This window comes from Typopeltis vanoorti, chromosome 14, assembly GCF_054136105.1.
Source record: "Typopeltis vanoorti isolate ZY-2024b chromosome 14, IOZ_Tvanoo_1.0, whole genome shotgun sequence".
In the NCBI taxonomy this organism is placed as follows: domain Eukaryota; kingdom Metazoa; phylum Arthropoda; class Arachnida; order Uropygi; family Thelyphonidae; genus Typopeltis; species Typopeltis vanoorti.
This window is the reverse complement of record NC_143562.1, coordinates 29,789,079-29,812,590: the sequence shown is the minus strand read 5'-3', so window position 1 is coordinate 29,812,590 and position 23,512 is coordinate 29,789,079. Positions and strand designations below refer to the sequence as shown.

The window sequence follows — 23,512 nt, the reverse complement described above, 5'->3', positions numbered from 1 at the left end:
GAAAAGACCTGGTTTGCAGAAGAAAAAAATCATCTTTTATCAGGACAATGTATCTAGCTACGAAGGTGTTTTGGCGATGGGAAAATTAAGGGATCAGCACTATGAATTATTGGAACATCCACCCTATTCCCCAGATTTAGCTCCCTCTGACTTCTGTCTCTTCCCAAAACTAAAACTCTTCCTCTCTGGTCAGCGTTTTTCTTTGAATCAAGAAGTGATTGCAGCTGTAGAAGGGTATTTTGCAGATCTTACTGAGAACAGCTAGAGGGACGGGATAATGGTGCTGGAGCATCACTGGAATAAATGTGCTAGTCTTAAAGGAGATTATGTTGAAAAATAAAAGTAATTTTGAAATTATAAATTTGTTTTTTCATTGTTAGGCTGAGAACTTTTCAGATCACCCTCATATATGATTTTAAAACTGGATTTTTTATGGTTTTGTAAATTTGTCTACATCTTATACTCCTTTCTACATAATTTTCTACCCACTTTTTTACATTTATTTTTTTATCTGTTGATTTTTTATATTGATTTTTATGTTTCTTTATGCCTTTTTATTTACATTTGTTACACTTGTTTTTATATACAGATTTTTATACCTGTATGTGCTGCTTCTTTATTACCTTGTGTTGTGGTGCAGAATGACCTTAGCTGTCCTTGTGCTATTAAACCCAAAACAAACAACTTTTTTTTTTTTTTTTTGTGCTGAGATGGTTTTGTTGCATTATACCCAGAGAAAAAGACAATCCCAATACCTTTATTCATTTGCCCATCAATCTAGTTTATTCAAATCCTCTTGCAGGGCTGTTGCATCTGCACTATTACTAATAACCCTTCCCAGCTTCACATCATCTGCAAACAACTGAATATCTCCTTGCAATCCATTGACAATGTCACTGATATAAAGGTTAAATAATATAGGTCCCAGTACTGAGCCCTGTGGAACCCCAATTGTAACCTTCTGCCTCCTTGATACTGCACCACCATACACAACTCTCTGATACCTATCAGACAGCCAATTCTGAATCCACTTGACTAACCTCACACATAAACCCATGTGCTGCAACTTAAATATCAGCTTATCATGTGGGACCCTGTCAAATGCCTTTGCAAAATCCAAAAAAATGGCAGTATATGCCTTTCCCTCATCAACCACTCTTGTCACTTTATTATAAAATGCAGTCATATTACTAAAGCAAGAGTGCCCTTTCCACACTTTCCACACTTTTTGACACTGTATATGGTCCCTCACTAATTTCTCCAAGATATTAACAACTACTGATAAAACACAAACTGGCCTAGGTTAGACACATCCAGTCTGCTACCACCCTTATACAATGGCACTATCTTACCTTCCTTCCATTTCTTGGGTACCATCCCCATAGCCAGACTTTCATTGAAAAGCCAGGTCAATGGAGCTGTCACTTCTTTATCACATTCTCTCCAAACCTGTGGTGAAATACCATCCAGTCCCACAGCTTTATTGACATCCAGAGTACTTGGCATTTGGAACACACTCTCCTCTTGCACCTCTAAACCTAGAACATGCCCTACTCCTCTAGTATTAAAATTTTTCCAGGGGATGAAATACTCCAATAAAGTGTTTAATGAACAACTATATCCTCTGCATAACTCACTCTATTCCCATTTTTATCCCACAATGTCATTCTTCCACAATCATTTCTCCTCCTACTGGCTACATAGCTAAAAGTTCCTTAGGATTTTCTTTGGGTCTTAAGGCCAATCTCTTCTCATATTCTAGTTTCGCCTTCCTTACCATACTAGTCACTCTCTTGGCTTGAGTCTTATATTCTTCATGCATCTGCTCTCCACCCTTCTCCTTATATCTCTTCCATAACTTCTTTTTCACCTGCAGTTCCTGTTTGATATTGTTTATCATTAACTTTACACCAAATTCTGTCCTCTTATTCATTTGTGGAATACAGCTTACTATTTCTGCTAACAACTATTCCTTCACAATTGCCCATGTACTAATGGTATCTTGGCCTTCCAATTCTGCCCTCAATGGAACTGCCCCAAGTTGATATCTAAGATTATTAAGACTATTATAATCACCTACCTTATAATTCTGCATATGTTCCCTTTTCTTTGATATTCCTGCATGTTTATTCATCTTCCAAGTCAAACCTACACGGTCACTCTCTCTCCTACTGGGAAAAGAGATGTCATCTCAGTTGTAATCAGCTCTTCTGACACTTTGTTCAAATACAAAACTGTTGAACCTCTTGTTCCCTCTATTACATGTTGCCTAAGACATTTGTCCCTCGAGAATTCTAGAAATTCCATTCTCTTATACTACATGCATTTTTTTCTTCTCAGCTTATACTGCTGTAGTTAAAATCTCCCATAACAATCATTCTTCTTGCACCTGCCAAGCTCAACTGCCTAAACATCTCCTGCTCCCCACCCCTCTGTATCCCTTGGCTTGTAGCAACACTCCACTAAATATCCTGTCTTGCCTACCTCTACCTCACACCATATGCTTTCAAAACACTGCCTTCCAAGCACCACTCTTAGAGGACATAAGTCATCACTTATCATAAACAGTACTCTACCACTGCGTTTTTCCCTTCCTATCCTGCCGAAAAATGCTGTATCCTGATACTTCTATTCCTGTTATTATATCATCTTCTGTTAACCAAGTCTCAGAGATCCCAATAATCTTTGGACAGGTTGATGTTATCAGTGCCACCAATTCATCTCCTTTATTCTAGATACCCTTGGCATTAGTATAAAGCATAAAAAGTTACTCTTTCTATATCTATCATTATCCCCTCAAGACTCCACAGGACTCAGCATTAGCTGATGTCTTCCCTCATCCCCCAAGCACCCATTACCACAAGAGGTCATCCCTTCTACCATCCACCCTGGGAATCCTAATTTCCCTGCATTTACACACCGACTCGTTCAGAAAATAGCAGTCTCTCCCGATGCCTATGTTCTTCCTCATTCAAATGCAAGTGGTCTCTCGCATATAGTTCCTTTCTGTCCTCAAATGCCCTCCAAGCATCCATGTATTCCAGTCCTCTCTTCTGGCACATTCTGGCTATCATGCTATTCATTATTACTGCTCTTCTACTCAGTTCATCACCACTATCATACCTGGACAACACACACACAATCTTTCCTCTCTCTGTTTTTTCTTTTGTACAACCTTAAGCATGAATTTCAGATCTCTCACCATCCGATTTACCCTGCCTCTCAAGTCACTTGTGCCCATCATCACAATCATCTCATCCACCCTTTCACCCTGCTTAATTGCCATAGCCACACTCTCTGTTGTTCCTCCAGCAAACACTCCTCTAGCATCCTATCTTGCACACAACCGATCATCGAGTCTCTATACATCACACCTCTTACCGCTCTATTCCTTGATTGCTCACCTGCATCCCTCACTCTCTCTCTCTCTCTCTCCTCTAATACTTTCTCTCTGTGTTCCCCTACTTGCCTGCCCTCCTGGTATCACTCTATCCCTGCACTGCCTCACATTCTTCTCATTTCCTCTCTCTGAGTGTTTCCATTCTTTCCTCTTCTATCATTCCCATAACTGTCTCTCATTCCATCTCTTTTACTGTTTCTATTCTCTCGTCTTCTATCATTCCCATAATTCTCTTTTTCACTCCTACTCTGATTCGCCTTGCATTCCTCTCTTCTATTTGCCTAATCTCATCTTTCACACTTCTCAATTCATTCCCGAGACATTTCACCTCCTCTTTCAGCTGATCTCTCTCTCTCTCTCTTTCTCTCTGCAAGTTAGCCACTCTTGCTTTCCATTCATCCTCCCAATTAAGACCATCTCTGAAAACTTCACAATTATTCAAGCTTTCCATGCTATCCGCTCTTATTTTTTCATTCATATTTTGCTCATTATTCTCATCCTCTATCACACTACTGATCTCTCTAGGTTGAGATTCTCCTGCCCCTGATGCAACACGGTTGGGTAATCTCTAGCTTACTAAGTTCTTCCTGTTACCTACATTTTGCATATACATGTACTCCCTCTTCTCTCACCTACCATATACCCAACTGCCAGGATGCATACATACCACAAGCACTGCATGCCACAAAATCCTGTAGTATGTTATGCAAAATATAATCCTTAAATGGGGGAGGACTTGGTGACATGCTATTCGCATTTGGAGCTGCGGCTGCCGCCATCATTCAAATAGTGCCGAGGAACTACTACATGATGCTATAAATATAAACTATACTTAACTATAAACTGTACTAAATAACTAAATAATGAAAACTTTTCTTCTTCTCTTCCACACTGCAAATGCGTCCAACTGTGACCTCACCTTCTCAGTAAGAATAAACCAAAAATAACACAATATATAAACAACAACTAAACTCCAAAAGCAGCACCACTGAAGGTGCTGCTGTATTACTGAAAAAAATGTAGTGCAATTCCTGACAAAAGCCACATTATACACCAATTAAAAACACTTTTTTAAAAATTATTTTAATTATTTTTAATTAAAATAATATCATCTGCAACAATGCTATGCACCATTTCCCTTAATATAATTCTGTTTTCTTTGTTCATGTAGTTATTAGTTTTGTACAGTTAATGTGTATGGTTTTTTGTACAGTTAATTTTGTCTTTGAATCATTCAAAATTTTGAAAGTCCCTCATTCATATTGCAGCAGCAGTTAATAGTGTGTTTTATTGTCTCATGCCTTCATGCAGATTTTGTTTTCTCATTTATTTTTAAACACTTATGATGCCTGCTGAAATATAGATAATGATTTATTATTACCATTAAGTGTAGTTTATCATTGACATATAGACAATGCCATTTTATGCGATCTATGCTAATTTAATTTGCTATCTTCAGCTCTGTATCAAATTTCTGTATCAAATTTAATGATTTATGAAGTTACCACAATATTTGGATGCCTATAGGCTATAAAGTAGAATTAGATTGATTTTATTGAGCTTTTTTTGAGTATTGGTAGTGTGTTACAGACTGAGGACTAAGGCATGTTTTGAATTAATTGAAAGTTGCTTATTAAATAGATCAGTTTGTTTCCCTGTTAAAAAGGAGTGTGAATTCTGTGGTGTTGATAAAACTGAATTTTTCATGTCTAATATTACTAATTCCCTAATTTTTCTTTTGTTCTGCTAGATATTATAATACTTTATCTAACAATGAAGTCTAAATTCTGTATAAAACTTGAATATTTAAGATATTATTTTATTTTTAAAATATCATTTTAACTTTTAAACATTTGTTTATATATTGCATAGTAATATTTTGAAATTCCTCAGCTTGCAATTCCAGTTGCGTAAGCTGTTTTGGCCCATTAAGTGTCCATTGTACAAGTTGCCTTCCTGGAGAATTATTGCGCAAAAATTCCTGTGTTAAGCATTGTGGTATTGGTTTTTATGCTGATTTTGAAACTGGAATGTGTAAAGGTAGGCATTAACTACATATTATTTCTTTGTTTTTAAACTTAATATCTTTTAATCCTCAATTTTGATTACTGTGGATTCTTGTTAATTGGGTCCCATTGGGAATAGTATAATTTGACCCAATTAAACAGCTGATCCATTTAGATGAAGTTGCCCATAAAGACTTTAAATGGTGTATGTACATAAATATATACACCATTTAAAGTACATAACTACTTCTGACCTCTGGAATGTCAAGTATGAAGAAAGATTGAGAAGATGTAATTTGCAGAGTCTGGTGGACAGGAGGAAGAGGGGAGATATGATAGAGACCCACAAGTTGGTAAGGGGTTGTTACAGAAAATAGTGGGAGATTGGGGGAGAACCAGAGTTCATCCCTGGAAACTGTATAAAGAGGGTGTGAGTAGGGGAGTGAGAGGCAGGTTATTTTCGTGCAGAGTTGTAAATGATTGTAATGCCTTGCCTGAGCGTGTGGTGTCTGCAAGGAGTTTGAATGTGTTCAAGGCATGGTATGATGATCTGTGTGTGTGTGATAAAAGGACCTCCCAGATGGGTCTTTGATTCCATGAGGTCTTGGGGTAATAATAATAATAATAATAATAATAATAATAATAATAGCTACATAAGTTTTTTATTTGCTGACTTATAGATAAACTTAAACAATTGGTTTTAATTAAGGTAACATATCTGTCATAAAAATAATTTATTTATATATGTAATGGACACACATGCAGTTCTTAGCATTTCATGATATCGTAGGAAATGATCTAGGTGGATGGTAGGTGGCCTCTTGTGGGAATAGTCACTTGGGAGAAGGAGGGGGGCTGTATGGTGGAATGCAGAGTTGAATGGAGTCTGGAGGGAATAATAATAGGTATAGAAACACTTACAATAATTGATGTTTCTTAATACAAATACCAAGAGTATTAGGAAGGAACAAAGGAATGAATTGGTGACACTGATAGCTTCAACCTGTACAGAGATCACTGGATTAATATAACATGGTTGACAGGAATAGAAGTAGCAAGGTATAGCATATTAGGATATGATAGGAAGGGCAAACATTGCTTATTATGGCTTACATAATGGCTTATTACTTATGGTAAGTGATGAATTGGTGCCAGAGTGGAGGATTTGGTGTGTGTGGGGGGGGATATGTCACTAATGATTTTGAGAGCATGTGGTGTGAGTTGGAGGTGGAGAGAACTGGATATTTAGTGAGATGTTGTTATAAGTCAGGGAACACAGAGAGTGGAGAGCAGGAGATGTTTAAATTATTATCCAGGTATCTCCATGGAGTCAGATGACTCATCACGGGAGATCCATACTAACCTTCACACACACACACACACACACACACACACACACACACACACACACACACACACACACACACACACACACACACACACACACACACACACACACACACACACACACACACACACACACACACAATACCTATCATACTGCTCCTGAAACCCATTTATTGTCAGGACACTCACAATAGATTTTGACAGTCTGTTCCACTCATTCATCACTCCATGCAAAAAATCCCGTCTCCACACCATTACTAACCACACTCTTACACAACTTCCATGGATGTCTCCTGGTTCTCTGACTATTTGTCATATATTGAAAAATTTCCTTTACATCAATTTTGTAAAAGCCCTTTAATATTTTATTAAACAGGTTTTACAATTATTTATCATTTTCTTAAAACAGGTTTTGTAAAACCCTTTCAACTAACTTTCATCATTCACGTCTTCAACCTTTTCTCATAGACAGCATTCTACAGACCTGTCACCAGCTTGGTCACTTGTCTCTGAATCCTCTTCACTACTTCTTAATCCCCAAGAAAATCAGGTGACCAAATCTATGCATAGTAGTCAAGATGCAGGCTGAATCATAGCCTTATAAAGAGGGATAATAACTTCTCTATTTTTACTTACTTGACTGTTTTTCATCATCCGAATAATGAGCTGTTTTTTGCAATATGTTCTCTGAATTTCAACTCGCTGTCCACCATTATCCTCAAGTCCTGAGCCTGATCAATTTCCTGCAATCCAGGAAATTGATCATCATTTCCTGGATTGCAGGAAATGATGTGATACACAGCACCTTTTAAACCAAAAGTGCATAACCTTACATTTTCCAACTTTAAATTGGCACCCACAATGTCTATATGCACGTTTAGAGACTTAAGTACTGTGAGGACATCATATTGGAGGCTTAATGGATTGTATACAGCACTCAGAAAGGACTGAAACAGAATTTAATACTTCCTATATTTTTCGTCTCAGTAAATGAGACATCTTCAGGGATTACAAAAAAAAATAATGTAACATCAAAAACAAATAACACACAATACTAAGCCCAACCACGTGGGTGACACTAAAGTCCTATCTAGGTGGAGCGCCCTCCAAGGGCAGTTGTAGGTGGCCTGGAATGTAAAGTGGGACACTTTTTTAAGTAAATTTTTTAATTTTTTAACTTGTGTTTTTGTGGGGTCATGTTCTAGAGGGGTGTAGGTAGAGCGATCTCATAGGATAATCCCCATTTTTCAATTGTATTACAATCAGAAAATGGGAATTATCCTCCGAGATCGCTCTACCTACACCCCGCTAGAACATGACCCCACAAAAACACAAGTTAAAAAAAAAATGTTTTTTAAAATTTACTTAAAAAAGTGTCTCCCTGGTCCCCAGAAATCACAAAAAAACTCAAACCTTTCCATTTCCATCCCCCCCCCCCCCCCCGAATATACGATTTACCAAAAATCCATAAACCTAATTCCCCACTAAGACCTATAGTAGATGCCACTAATGCACCTTGCTACAAGCTGTCAAAACAGCTGGCCAGCTCTCTGACCCCCCCCCCCCCTCACTGGACTTTCCACATCCTATATAAAAAACTCTACCCATTTTAAAACCCTCATAGAAAATCTAACATTAAATAACACAGACATATTGGTAAGCTTTGACATCTCCTCATTGTTTACCAATATTCCCATAATTTGATACATTAACACTCTTAAAAAACGTTTTTCCTTCTGACATCTTAGATCTCTTTTCCTTTGCCATCAATTCTGGTTATTTTTCTTGGAAGAACAAAATCTACAAGCAGATAGGAGGAACTGCCATGGGTTCCCCCCCTCCTCTCACCCCCTCTTGCCAATTTTTATATGGAAGATTTGAAAAATGAGCCATAGACTCAGCCCCCCTCTCAAACCTTCTGTCTGGCTAAGATATGTAGATGATGTGTTCTCTATTTGGCCTCATAGCCCAGATACATTAGACTGTTTCCTCAGTCACCTCAACAGCCTACATCCAAGAATCCAGTTTACAATGGAAAAGGAAAAGAACAATTGTTTACCCTTCCTAGACACCTTAGTTACACGCCTTCCCAACGGTACACTTTCCTTAACTGTATATAGAACCCCCCCCCCCCACACACACACATACACAGGCAGATACATTCACAAACTCTCCCACCACCACCACCACCACCCCGCTCAACAATATGGCATTATTAAAACTCTTACCAAGAGAGCCCACAATCTTTATTCCAGTGGAACTGCCCTTACAACTGAGCTTGACCACAAACACAACTCTTTCCTCTCCAATGGCTACAGTGGATTGTATAACTGAGCTGTATAACTGAGAGGAGACCTCCACATAGCCTTTAAAGGAATGCGGAGAACCGACCAGGGCTTCTGACCTAATGTCCAATCCTCACCTTCTCGTGGTGCACCCTGTTGGGTATCTACTTTGATACTGAATGAACGAGGATGGGCTGGCAATTTGGGATTTAGCCGACCAAATTGTATTCTTATTGGTTAAACCAAAATAAAAAATGATGGTACAACATGACAAAATTTCATGCCGGCTGGGGCGTCGCCCGGTTAAACAAGGCCCCCGTTGTTTTCACCAGGGAACCAGGGCGAACAGCGAAAAGTCAGCTACTGGAACAAATCTGAAAACAAACCCCAACTCTACATCACCAGAGTTAAAGATCGGTACTATCAACGTAAGAAGCCTGAATGGCAAAGAAATGGAGCTAGCTGAGGAATTAGATAAGTACCAGATCGACATAATAGGGGTGACTGAAACAAAAAAGACCAAAACTGGTGAAATCTTTCTAAGCAATAAATACAAAATGTTATATTCAGGCAATGACAATCAAGGAAAAGAAGGAGTAGCCATAGTATTCAACACAAAATACGAGGCTAATCTTCTTGAATGGCAGTCAGTCTCAAGTAGAGTAATGTGGGCAAATATGAGAATGGGGAACTGGACAATGAGACTTATTTGTGCCTATTGTCCCACAGAAGGTTCTACTAAGGTAGAAGTGGAGGAATTTTTTGACGCTCTAGAAAAAGCAACTGACACAATGAAAAAGGAAAAGTTGGTCCTTGTTGGGGATCTAAATAGCGGAGTAGGAAATGATTGTGAGACATACAAAAATATTTTGGGAAAATTTGGAGAAAAGAGCAAAGCTAATAATAATGGCAAATATCTGTTGGATTTCTGCTCAGGACATGGACTGGTTATTACTAACACCATGTTCCAACATAAAAATGTGCACAAATTCACATGGAGAGAAGAGGCTAGGAATAAGAAAAGTCTCATTGACTATGTTATTGTTGATAGTGATGTTTTCTCCCTGGTGCAGGACACCAGAGTGTATAGAGGATTTGAAATTGGAAGTGATCACTATTTAGTCTTGAGCAGGATAAAATTGAATTTCATATTGAAAAGAATAACATGTAAGAAAGTTTTAAAGCGAATAAAAGTTGAGCAGCTCTCAGATGTGAACTGTAGACTAAAATACAGAAAGATTATTGAAAAGAAAATGAAAGAGTTTGAGAACAGGAATCAAACCTTGGAGATTCAGTGGCAAACTCTGAAGAAAACATTGATTGATTCTGCCAGAGCGGCATGTGGTGAGGTTGTGTGCAAGGATAAAAAAATCAGAACTCCCTGGTGGACACAGGAAGTTAAAGAGGCAGTGAAGAAAAAAGAAGAAAGCATATCAAAAGTTCCTGTCAAATAAGTCAGCTTTTGCTCTTAGAGAATACAGAGACAAATGTAAGAAAGCGAAACACTGTGTAAAACTAGCTAAACAAACATCATTGGAGTTGAAGAAGCTTAGGAATGGAGGAAAGAGTGCTGTAAAAGGAGTTAGAGATGATAAAGGTGACATGAAAACAGGAGAAAAAGATATCCTTGAAGTATGGAGTAATTACTTTGAAAAACTGCTAAATGAAACAAGCAGTGATGACAGCACAGTGATAAAAAACACTGACTAGGCATGCAGTCAGGAGTACATATCCATGCTTGAAGTAGAAAAAGCCATCAAAGGCTTGAAATGTGGAAAGGCAGCAGGAGTAGATGATATTCGACCAGAAATGCTGAAGTATGGTGGTATAAAAGTCTTACAGTGGCTGCACTGCATAGTTCAGAAAGCCTGGACAGAGGGACGAATTCTCGATGATTGGAGTAGAGCTCTCATAGTACCCATATATAAAAAGGGAAATAAAACTGCATGTGAGAATTACAGAGGTATATCCCTATTGAGTGTTCCTGGCAAGATCTATGCCAGTATACTTGAGAAACGGTTGAGAAGAATTGTGGAAGAAAAGCTTGGTGAAGAACAAGCTGGATTCAGGCCAAATAGAGGCTGTCAGGATCAGATCTTCACTTTACGACAAATAGTCGAGAAAGCATGGGAATATAACAAAGATCTATATTTAAGTTTTGTCGATTTGGAAAAGGCATATGACAAGGTGCCAAGAGAGAAGCTATTCAATATGCTGCAGTTATATGGTGTCAATGGGGCATTATATCAAGCAATACTTAGTCTTTATTTGAGTTGTAAGTCAGCAGTTAGAATTGAAGGAAGTACAGGAAGATGGTTTAATGTTAAATCTGGTGTGAGACAAGGATGTACATTATCCCCTCTGTTATTCATCATCTATATGGATCACATTATGAAGGAAAGTGGTATTAAACCTTATATCAAAATTGGAGATGTTAATGTCAGCGCTTTGCTTTATGTGGATGATGTTATACTTCTAAATAAATCCGCTACAAGTCTGCAAGATTCTCTGACTAAATTGAATAGCTGTTGTAATAGGTATGGTATGAAGGTCAGCAATAAAAAGACAAAGACAATGAAAATAGGCAGAATCATTGAAAATGTCAACTGTGTTGTGAATGGAGAACCAGTGGAACAAGTAAAACATTTCAGCTACTTAGGCACAATTTTTACTGAAGATGGTAAATTAAATATAGAAATAGACAACAGAATCAGCAAAGCTGGTATGGTGGGAAGTCAATTGAATAAATTCATATGGAGTAAGAGAGAAATTAGTCGGAACACTAAATTAGCTGCATACAAGACGGTGTTCAAACCAGTTTTAACTTATGGATCTGAGAGCTGGGTCAGAAGTAAAACACTTGACCAAAGACTAGAGACCGCAGATATGAGAGTCCTGAGAAAGATTAGAGGCGTGAACAGATGGCATCAATGGCAATATCATATTAAAAATGAGGATATTAGGAAAGAACTTGACATTGTCAGCATCCAGGAATGCATTAGCAGAGCTAATCTCAGGTGGTATGGTCACTTAAATAGAATGGGAGAGGAAAGATTAGCAAAACAAGTGTTCTCTGCCAGGTTGGCAGGAAAACGACCTAGAGGAAGACCAAGATATAGGGATTGATATGGTACAAAGTGCCTTAGACGATAGAAATATAAGATCTGATAATGTTGGAGTCTTGACAAGTAACATACTGATTTGGAGGAAAATTGTAGATAGGAAGTTAGTAATGATGTAATTTTTTCATGTAGTACTGTCATATCCTGTACACCCCTTGAGGGTACATGGCAGGAATTTGATGATGATGATGATGATGATGATGGCTACAGTGATCACAGTATTAAAAAAATAATCAGGTCCTCCCCCTCTCCTCGGTCTTCTCTTCAGAAAGAGTTTAGAAATGTCACTACATTTGTGGCATATCCAAAAAAATAGCCAAGATTTTAAAAAAGTACAACCTACACACAGCATTTAAGCCCCACTGCAAACTTGCTACCCTTATCTGCTCTACAAAAGATCAGCTCCCTCCTCTCTCAGTGCCTGGAGTCTATAAAGAACCCTGTTCATGTAAACTGGCATACTTTGTATAGACAGGCAGATCAGCCACTATCCACCTGGAGGAACATAAGTCATACATCCGAAAACATAACTATGGTTAGTCAGGCTTGGCTGACCATGTCTTGGATACAACCCACAGGATCTCATGGGAAAAAACCACGATGCTCCACCACAGCAAATTCAAAAAAGAGAGACTATTCTTAGAATCAGCAGCAGCTCTCAGGAATCAACCAAATCTCAACAAATATGGTTGCATTAAGCTTCCTAAGATTTGGGAAACGCTTATCACCAGAGGTCCACTTTACATTCCAGGCCACCTACAACTGCCCTCAGAGGGCGCTCCACTTACGTATAGATAGGACTTTAGTGTCACCCATGTGGTTGGGCTTAGTATTGTGTGTTATTTGTTTTTGATGTTACATTAGTTTTTTGTAAAGCGGTGGGCCCCGACAGAATTCCAGTGGAGGCATGGAAGGCACTGGGGGAAGAGGGAATTGACCTGCTGTGGGACCTGTTCATGAAAGTTTGCCAACAGGAAAATATACCCGAGGAATGGAGGGAGAGTACTCTTGTTCCCATCTACAAGGGTAAAGGGGATGCACAAGACTGTAAAAATTACAGAGGAATAAAGTTGATGTCCCACACAATGAAGATCCTAGAAAGGGTTCTTGATGGTAGATTGAGGGAGGAGGTGGAGATTGCAAAGGAACAATTTGGCTTCATGCCTGGTAGATCAACAACAGATGCTATCTTTGGGTTACGACAGATGATGGAAAAATATCGAGAGAAACAAAGGGAGCTACATCTGGTATTTATTGATCTGGAGAAAGCATACAATAGAGTGCCAAGGCAAGAAGTCTGGAGGTGTCTGAGGGAGAAGAAGGTGCCGGAGAAATATGTCAGGTTGGTGCAGGAAATGTACAGAAATGTGAAGACAAGTGTTCGGACCTGTTTGGGACAGACAGAAAGTTTTCAAGTAACAGTTGGCTTGCATCAAGGGTCAGCATTAAGTCCGTTTCTGTTTAATATTGTGATGGAGGTGGTAACAGAGGAGGTGAGAGAAGATGCACCTTGGACAATGTTGTATGCAGATGACATCTTGCTGTGTGTAGATTCAAGAGAAGAAGCGGAAACTAAACTGGAAAGATGGAGAAAAGTACTGGAAGAGAGAGGTATGAGACTGAGCAGAAGTAAGACAGAGTATATGTGTTGCGCAGTGGGCGGTGGCCAGGAGACAGACCTGGAGCTGGAAGGAAATGTCATCAGGAAGGTAAGAGACTTTAGATACTTAGGGTCGACAGTGGAAGAAGATGGAGGAGGTGAGAAGGAAGTGGGATGCAGGATACAAGCAGGTTGGAGGAACTGGAGGGAGATGGCTGGAGTGTTATGCGATAAGAGGTTGCCAATCAATCTGAAAGGCAAAATTTATAGGACAGTAGTGAGGCCAGCTATGACATATGCTATAGAAACTGTGGCCCTGAGGAAAAATAACATTAGCAGGATGGAAGTAGCAGAGATGAGAATGCTTAGGTGGATGTGCGGTGTGACCAGAAAGGATCATCTGAGAAATGACTATGTCAGGGGAACAGTAAAAGTTACGAACTTAGGAGCGAAAATACAGGAGGCAAGGTTGAGATGGTTTGGTCATGTGATGAGGAGGGAGGACGAATATGTGGGAAGAAGGGTCATGCAGATGGATGTACAAGGAAGGCGGAAGCGTGGGCTGCCAAAGAAGAGATGGAGGGAGCTGGTAGAAGAGGACTTGAAGATGAAGAACTTGGATGTGGTGACAGCCCAAGACAGGAAGGTGTGGAGGAGACTCATAACAAACAGTGACCCCATTTAAGTGGGAGAAGCTGCAGAAGAAGAAGAAGATTAGTTTTTTGTAATCCCTGAAGATGTCTCATTTACTGAGAAGAAATATATAGGAAGTATTAAATTCTGTTTTAATCCTTTCTGAGTGCTGTATACAATCCATTAAACCTCCAATATAATGTCTATATGAAGATACTGTATAACTTAATTTTCTACATTTTTGTATATATCTTTATTTACTTTTTATTTATTAATATATCTTTGACTATCTGTGTGCAGCTATAGCCTTTGCTATCATTTTTCTTATGTGTGAATACTGTTTTATTTAATTTTTTGTAACTTTCTGTAAACCTTATGTACTGCCAAACTTTTGTTATGGCACAGTATAACCATTGTAGTCTTTGTGCTAATAAAACATAAACCAAACCAAATCAAACCTACAATGCCAATTTATTTAAATCATTCTCTGCAGATATCTACATCACCTTTATCAACTATTGTCCTCCCATTTTGCATCATCAACAAACAATCTTCTTTTCCTTAAGTCATTTCTTATATCATTGATATACAGACTAAAGTACAAATGGTAATACAAATTATCATTAATATACAAATTAAATGGTTAGGCAGTTCAGTTATGTAAGTGAAAAATGAGTGATCATTATGGGAGATTTTAACTGCATCAGTATAAATTGGGAAGAGGAAACAGCATGTCGTAGTAAGGGAATAGGATTTCTGGAATTCTTAAGGGAAAAATATCTTAGGCAACATATAGTAGATGAAACACAAAATTCAAGGGTTGTGGATTTGGCCATAGCAGCAGAGGAGCTAACTAGGAATGCATTCTCCCACTTTCAGTTGGAGAGATTGGTCATGTTGTCTTGACTTTTGGGATGAATAGACATGTAAAAGTATCTAGGAGAAAGAAATTTATGTGTAATTATAAGGCAAGTGATTAAAATAATCTTAGAAATCAGCTTGGAGCAGTTCCATGGTAGATGGAACAATTGGAAGGATAAGATGGGTGAGAGAGTAATTATAAGGCAGGTGATTAAAATAATCTTAGAAATCAGCTCAGGGCAGTTCCATGGTAGATGGAAGAATTGGAATGACGAGAAATCATCATTGCTTAGCAATTAGCAAAGAAAGATTTATTAGCAGCAATGGCAATACTGCAAGTGAAAAGAAGAAGAACACAATTTGGTGTAAATTGGATGACAAACAATATTAAACAGACACCGCAGATAAAAAAAAAGTTATAGAAAATGTGTAAGGAGAGTGGTGGAGAGCAGTTGCATCATGAGGAATATGAAACTCAGGCCAGGAAAGTGACGTGCTTGGTAAGGAAGGTAAAACTTAAATATGAGAAGAGATTATCTCTGAGATTCAAGGAAAATCCAAAGGAATTCTTTCATTATGTGGCCAGCAGGAAGAGAAATGATTGTGGAAGAATGACACTAATTGATGAAAATGGGAGAGCTGCTGATGTAAAAGTCTTAGTGGAGTTGTTTAGTGATCACCTTATTTGAGTATTTCATCCTGGAAATGTAAATTTTATTACTAGAGGGATGGAGAGGGCAAAGAAATGCATGAAGAGAGTATGTATTTTAAATATTAATTACTCTGGTCAGTAAGGCAATGTGATTGGATTGGATTAGATTTTGCCACTTCATCTGGGATAACTTGCTAATAATTGGCAGCGCTTTTGATCTGGCTTTTGAGTGTGAGTCTGGCTATGGGAAAGGTGTCCAAGGAATGAAAAGGAGGGGAAGATAGTGTCATGGCATAAAGATGGCAGAAGAATGTAAGTTACAAACTATATTATGTAGTTGATAAGATTTTGGAGAAATTAGTAAGGGATTGTATATAGCAGTATTTTATTTTTATTTTGGGAGATGGTGTGCGAATGCACATTGTACCAGCACTTTTATATTAACTGTGACCTTTTGACATTATGGTACTAGATAAATGTGTAATTTCTTTACACATTTGCCTAGTATACCAAACAAAGAGTACCAGCACCTGTTGTTTTACAAAATAAGCACTGGTATACAGTATTGGATAAATGAGGCTAATGTTATCTGTGAGTGTAAGCATGAATTTGTTATGAGGGCCTTCTTGTTTTAGCAATCTGATTGCCTTTTATAATAAGTAGCAGGAGTGGTTGATGAGAGAAAGGCATATACTGCCATTTTTTAGATTTTGCAAAAGCATTTGGCAGGATGATACATGGTAAGATGATATTTAAGTTACAGCACATGGGTTTGGATGTAAGGTTAGTGAATTGGATTGGGGATTGGTTGTCTGGTAGATATCAGAGAGTTGTCTATGAGGGAATAGTGTCAAAGAAGGTTATAAGAGGAGTTTCACAGGTTTCGATACTGGGACTGTATTACGTGTACATCAATGATACTATCACTGGGTTGCAGGGAGATATTCAGTTGTTTGCAGATGATGTGAAGTTGGAATGAGTTACTAGTACTAGTGCAGATGAGGCGGCCCTTTAGAAGAATTTAAATACATGGGAGAGATGAACAAATGAATGAAGGTGTCAATTTAATGCTACTAAATGTAAGGTCCTTTAGTTTAGGATCCATCGATGGAAATCTGTATACTCTGTTGATGGAGCTGTTCTAGAGGAAATGGAAGAGGCATGGGACAATCAGATGATGTTTGATAGAAACTTGAAGTTTAGGTTACATGCAAAGTTGGTGAAGGTAACCTGGAGTATGACTGCAATTCTGAGAAGGATGCTGACCAGCAGAGATAGAGGAGTGATGATTCCATTTATAAAGTCCTATTCAGACTAGATCTTGATTATTGTGCTCAGATTTGGACCAATAAACCATGAATAAGCAAACCAAACCGAGCCTCCTTTGATGAGTCTTGTTGTGACTCTATGGGTTATCCTGAATAATAATAATAATAATAATAATAATAGTATTTAAAGGAAAAGCTAAAAGGCAGATTGTTTTTCTTCATGTTCCTATTATAGTACTATTTGATGCAACAGAACTTGAAATAGAGATCATTCTTGCCAAATAACTGGCTAGGGAGCAGTATTATGAATCCAGTTTTTGATTCATCAGTAATTTGTAATCATTGTTAGCTTCATAGGCAGAAGCATTTATGATATTCTTGATTCTGTCTTACCTTAGGCAGCCAGCATACATTCTAAAAGTTGTATAAGAAATGAGAATTTAAAGTAAATGTGGAGTAAAAGTTTTCATGTCTGTTATAATATTTTTCAGTACTGTGGTCAGTACAGTGAGTCAGCTAGTCTCATGTAGTGATAGCAGACTTTTCTCTCTTGGAAACTTGAGTTTTTCATTTTGCAAAAGCATATGTGCTGGACAACACATAATATAACAGATATAATACATTGGTTTCATTCATAATTACCTTGGCTGTACCTAAACCAATGTGATCAGGTTTGGATCAGAATATTGTAAACAATCTATCCAAGATAAAAATGAGGAATGATATCCACAGTATCATTCTTCAGAGTATTTAGGATTATTAAATATAGTGTGGTATGCATGTGAACAATTAATTTGTGAGAATATTAGCAGTAAAACATGCCTGAAGATTTCTACATGCTGAATTAATGCATGATTAGAAATGTTGAACATTAAATATCTAAGGTAGATGATTTTGCATTTAAAAAGTTAGATTGGAGAAAGGCACAGTTTAAACAACAAGAAAACCCAAAGTTCAGAATGAATGCTGTGTTATGTTATTATTATTATTAACTCACTGTGGGCATTTCATACACCCTCGTGCAAAAACATCATTGAACTGTACCTTAAACCGATTCACAGTTTTTGCATTCACCACACTCTCTAAGGCAATGCATTCCATTCACCAATCATTCTCTATGCAAAGAACTTGCTTCTCACTCCCCTGATCACACCCCCTTATACAGCTTCCAGGGATGGCCTCTTGTTCTACCTTGTCCCTCTCTACTCTATGAAAAATTTCCTACACATTAATCTGATAACAATCTCTCACTAACTTATATATCTCAATCATCTCACCTCTCTGTTTTCTATTCACAAGGCTCTTCAAGTTTCATTCCCTCTCTCTCTCTCCTCATATCTGATATTCCATAGACCTGACACTGACTTGGTAAATCTTCTCTGGACCCTCTCCAATACATCATCATCCACTTGAAAACCAGTTGACCCAATCTGCACACAGTAGTCCATATGTGGCCTGATGAAAGCCTTATACAAAGGAACCATAACTTCTTTTAAAAATAAATGAATAACTTGAACCTTGACTTCCTGTTGCATTATGTTATTTATGTACATTGTGTGTTATATTTTCTATCAACCAACTGTGTACCATTGAGCAGCAGCTTGTGTACCACCTGTGGTACACAAGCTGCTGAACTGCGAGCTGCTGAGCATATGAAAAACATCATATCTTTCCATTTCTATTCCTGTCAAGATATCATTCTCATCTAATTATGTTTTGCTTATTCCAATTGTTTTCTGGCAATTCAATTCAATCAGTGCAATAATTTTGTCTCCCTTATTTCTGAGACTCCTGCCATTTGTAAATAATCATAACAATTAATTTCTTGGTTTATCTAATTATGCTCATATTGTTGCCCCTCATCTGTAACTTTTCCACACTTGCTCCTGTTTGCTCACCTTTACCCTTTGTCTCATACTCCCCCCCAGACTCAAACACCCCAAGTATTTCAAGCCGTTTCATTCTTATGCTGACCATGCCCATATATGCATTCATTGTTGCTTTCAAAATCCACTCTCCTTGCACCGTGTCTCCCTGATCCTCCCTGTTTCCCCTTCAGCTTGCATTCTTTTTCTCACATTCTTGTCTCTATTCACATTGTCTCACCAGTACACTTTCCTGCTCATTTACATCACCTCTGACTTCTGTTGATAACTTATTTGCATTACTCATTACACTTCCTTCCAGCAGCAACCTTTCCAAATATCTCATTCCATAACCATTCAGATTCAGTCCATCACTCTTATATAGTTCCATTCATCCCTCAAGCTAATCACACACATTCACAAATTGCACTCCTTCCCTTCACATATTCCTGCTAACATTCCATTCAAGATCTTTACTCTCTGCTGCATCTCATCATTGTCACACTTGGGCAACACACAAACTACTGTTCTTACCATACTCTTGTCTTTCACTGTTCTCAAAAACAATCTCCTGATATTCATCCTCACATTCTCCCTACACCCAATCAAATCATTCATTCCAACTATAACCATAACTCTCCTTGCACACTTACTTCTCATATCCAGCACCTCAGTCACCCTTATGTATTCTCTCATCTACCACACTTTTAATAATTGAATCTCTGTATAGTGCTGCTTTTGATCATTTGCTACTTCTTTTTCTTCACTGTTTTTCATTTTATTCTTTTGCAGTCTTCCATTTGGATCTACTATATGTCTAATTTCATTTTGCATACCTCTTATCTCATTTCACATCTTAATCCTTTCATTCTTCCATTCTTGCATTTCAGAAATTGTTTCTGTTTGCTCTATCAGCCATTCCAATCACACCAGCTCTTTCACTGTCAGTTCGGCTCACCTCTGCTTTCATATTTATGCTTGCTTTTCCTTTTTCGATCATTCCCGCATTCATGATCACATTTTTCACACTCATGTTCTCATGCTCACGATTCTGACTATCATTCTCAATCTTACACCCCTCACTGCTTTTCGCCTGGTATTCTTCATGTCACATTCACAACTTTCATTTAGATCCTTTAATATATTGCATGTGCAGGTTCTCACTCTCTCACTTCTCTTGTTTAATCTGTCTACAGATTGATCTGCATTTTTTACCCATGCATACATATTATGCTTCCAAAAATGAACCCTCTTAGCCCATTCAGCCCATTCTCAAGAAGGATGGCAAATCACTACCATCAAACTAGCAATACCCAACTCCCACACTACCTTGAAGCCACTTAGCTAATAAATGACTACCAATGTGAATTCCGCTAATGAACAAGAGATTTACTCACATGTCACTCATCTCTGGAAAGATGTCATGCAAATGTTTGGTGAATCTCACTTGCACTTGATATCTCCTAAACTCCCATTATTTAGTCTGTCCAAAAATTTCTGCCTGGATTGCCAGCTTTCTGATTGGATGCATGCCATGTGCGATGGTGGATGGTTCCTTATCCTCTCACTATTCCACTATGCTGGGGTTCCACAAGTTTTTGTTCTTTCACCATCCATCTTCTTTCTGTATATCAACAACCTACTTCAGTTGACCACAACCCAATAAACAGTTTTACTGATGACAACACATTGCACTTCTTTGTTTCATTTGATAAACCTATCTTTACATAAATCACTTCAACAGACAAAACATCAATCTCCACCATCATTTCTTTCTGATCTCCAAGCCCTTCTCCAATGAGGTTCAGATAATTTTGTCTATTTCATGCTAGCAAAGCCAGTTCTGAACTCATTTCCATCAAAAAAGAATAATTTTCTTCCAGGATTATGCTTGACAACAACACTCAAATCTCTAAACAAGATGAGATTTCTCTTCTTTGAATCATCCTGACATCAATCACCCTGATATTCTCCTTGTATAAACACATCACAACCATTTCCTCAGCTTCCAAAAAAAACTAGATTTTTCTTTGCTGAAGGCTTTACTTTCTCTGAACACTGTTCACCTTATACAAATCACAAATCTGCCCAGCTATTGAATACTGCTCTCAAATTTGGGGTGGAACCCCTAAGAGCTCCTTAAAAATACTTAACTTACTACAGAAGAGGACAATCAGATTGATTAATAATCAATTTCTTACCAACTCACTCCACCCAATTTCACACAGGTGTTTGGTTTCTGCAATATGTGTGTTCTATAAATATTTCCATGGTAAATGTTCATATGAAATAGCATCAATAATTCTTCCACTTTTTGCTTAATCCATTGGAACATATGCAGTTGCCCCCCAACATCCCTTCACAGTACAACTTGAAACTCATAGAACAAGTTTCTTTTCCTGCTCCTTCATCCCTGCTATTGTTGTATTATGGAAAGGTGGCCTTCTCCCCTTATGTATTTCCCAAGGAATACAATATATATAGGTGTTCAAATCAAATGTAAACATTTCTCCTTTCCCAATTCACTATCCATACTTGGTACTAATGTACTACAGGTTAATCAACCAATCTCTCCTGTATGGGCTTGACATATAAAAAGAGAAATGTGTTACTACTACTACTTCTATCTCAAGCATTGTATATTATTATTAAAAGATGTTAATAAAATGAGAAATAATATAATTTCAGTGATTGCTGGAACAACCTGGAGTTGTGGGACAAAAGTCCTAAGGTCATCTGCACTAGCCCTCACATTCTGTGCAGCAGAATACTGTGCCCCTGTCTGGGAAAGAAGTGCACATACTAACATCATAGACACCCAGTTAAACTCTGCCATATGCACACTTAGTGGGACACTGAGAAGAACCCCTCTTCCTTGTTTTTCTCCATTATTTCAGTAGAAAAGCATTGTTTTATAACTGTGTTTATATAGCTTTGATTGCACACATGAATTATCCCTAGTGTATCAGTAGTGAAAATGATTGATTGATTTCTTTAGTTACTGTATTAAGTTTCTTCATCAGATATGCTGAGCTTATGTGTCCAAGTCACATGTCTGTCTGAGCATTTTTCTTCAGATGGAAAGGTTTCATTCAAGATGATGCAAGGAATCTCAAAAGGGATTTTCAATTCATGGTGAGTCAGATTGTCTCAGATGCTGCTTAATGAAAATCCTAAGTTTCCAGGAGGAAAAATCCTCTCGCCTCCATCATGCAACCATCCACCAACCAAAGAACACATGTAATTTGCTTACACCAGAGTGATGAGAGACATTGTACTTTTACCTGTGATATCCTCTGATATATCCCATGTAATCTGTATACAATATACTGCTGAGAGAAGCTGTACTGTCACCCGTGATATCTCCTGAATGATGACACATGAATTCAATTTTCTGTAGGGGTGAGATAAGATTCTGCTGTAGGGATAAGATAATATCTGGTAAATTAAGCTCCTAATCTAATATTGCTTAATATTGCCTGAAGCCCAAAGTTTGGCTCAGATATGTTAATGATATATTTGTCATGTGGTCCCATAGCTGCCAAATGTTAAATACATTCCTAAGTCACCTGAACAAACAATGTAAGTATATCCAATTCACCATTGAGATTGAAAACAATAACTCTCTTCCTTTTCTAGACACTTGTCTTCCTTCACTGTCTTTGCTTCACTGTCCACTGTAAACCTACATAGACAAAAATATATACCACCATCCAGCATAAAAACTAGGGTCATCATAATCCTCAAGTATAGAGCTCTAACAATTTGCTCTGATGAACAGGTGCCGAAGAATGAATATGAAAGTATTAGCCAAACTTTTATAAAGAATGGCTACAACAGCAACAAAAAAAAAAAAAAAAAAAAAAAAATTCACAAGATCCCCCACAATAATGCAATGAAAGGTTAAAAAAGATTACAAAATGATGCCATAGGCATACCATACATTCGGGAATATCAGAAAAAAAATAGGCACAACATTACATAAATATGATATTAAGGCAACACTCAAACTCTCTACAAAATTAAAAGCATACTTTGCTCATCTAAGGATTCCTTTCTTTACCTTGTCCACCCAGGAGTTTACAAAACCCAGTGCACCTGCAACTTACTATACATAGGGAAAACAGGATGCACAATTCCAATAAGAAAAGGGAACACAAACACCAGATTAAATTTCTTATGTAGTCATCCAGGCCTTTCCAATTAATTCACTCCAAAGTTGTCATAGAATTAATTGGAAAGGCACCAGGTCCCTACACTTCACCAATACTTGATTTGAAAGATAATTCAAGGAAGCTTGTGAGATACTTATTAATTATCATAATCTCAACAAATATGATGGATTAGCAATTCTAAGAGTCTGGAAGACCCATCTGCAACCTGTATAGCATTCCGAAGAATATGGTGGCAGAATCCCATTACAAGAAATCCTGATTAGTGGATAGAACCTAAAGATAACAGGACTGTAGAAAT

At 37.8% G+C, this 23,512-nt stretch overlaps 1 protein-coding gene across 3 annotated transcripts in view; it reads left to right on the top strand.

Moving 5' to 3' along the window:
* LOC150099333 (extracellular matrix organizing protein FRAS1-like) overlaps positions 1-23,512 on the top strand; it is a 1,385,483-nt gene that overhangs the window by 303,169 nt on the left and 1,058,802 nt on the right. For all 3 annotated transcript variants that reach the window (XM_090403569.1, XM_090403568.1, XM_090403570.1), the window contains exon 17: positions 5,294-5,440. In XM_090403569.1, coding sequence (XP_090259695.1) covers positions 5,294-5,440 — 147 coding nt within the window. The remainder of the gene's footprint in view (positions 1-5,293; positions 5,441-23,512) is intronic.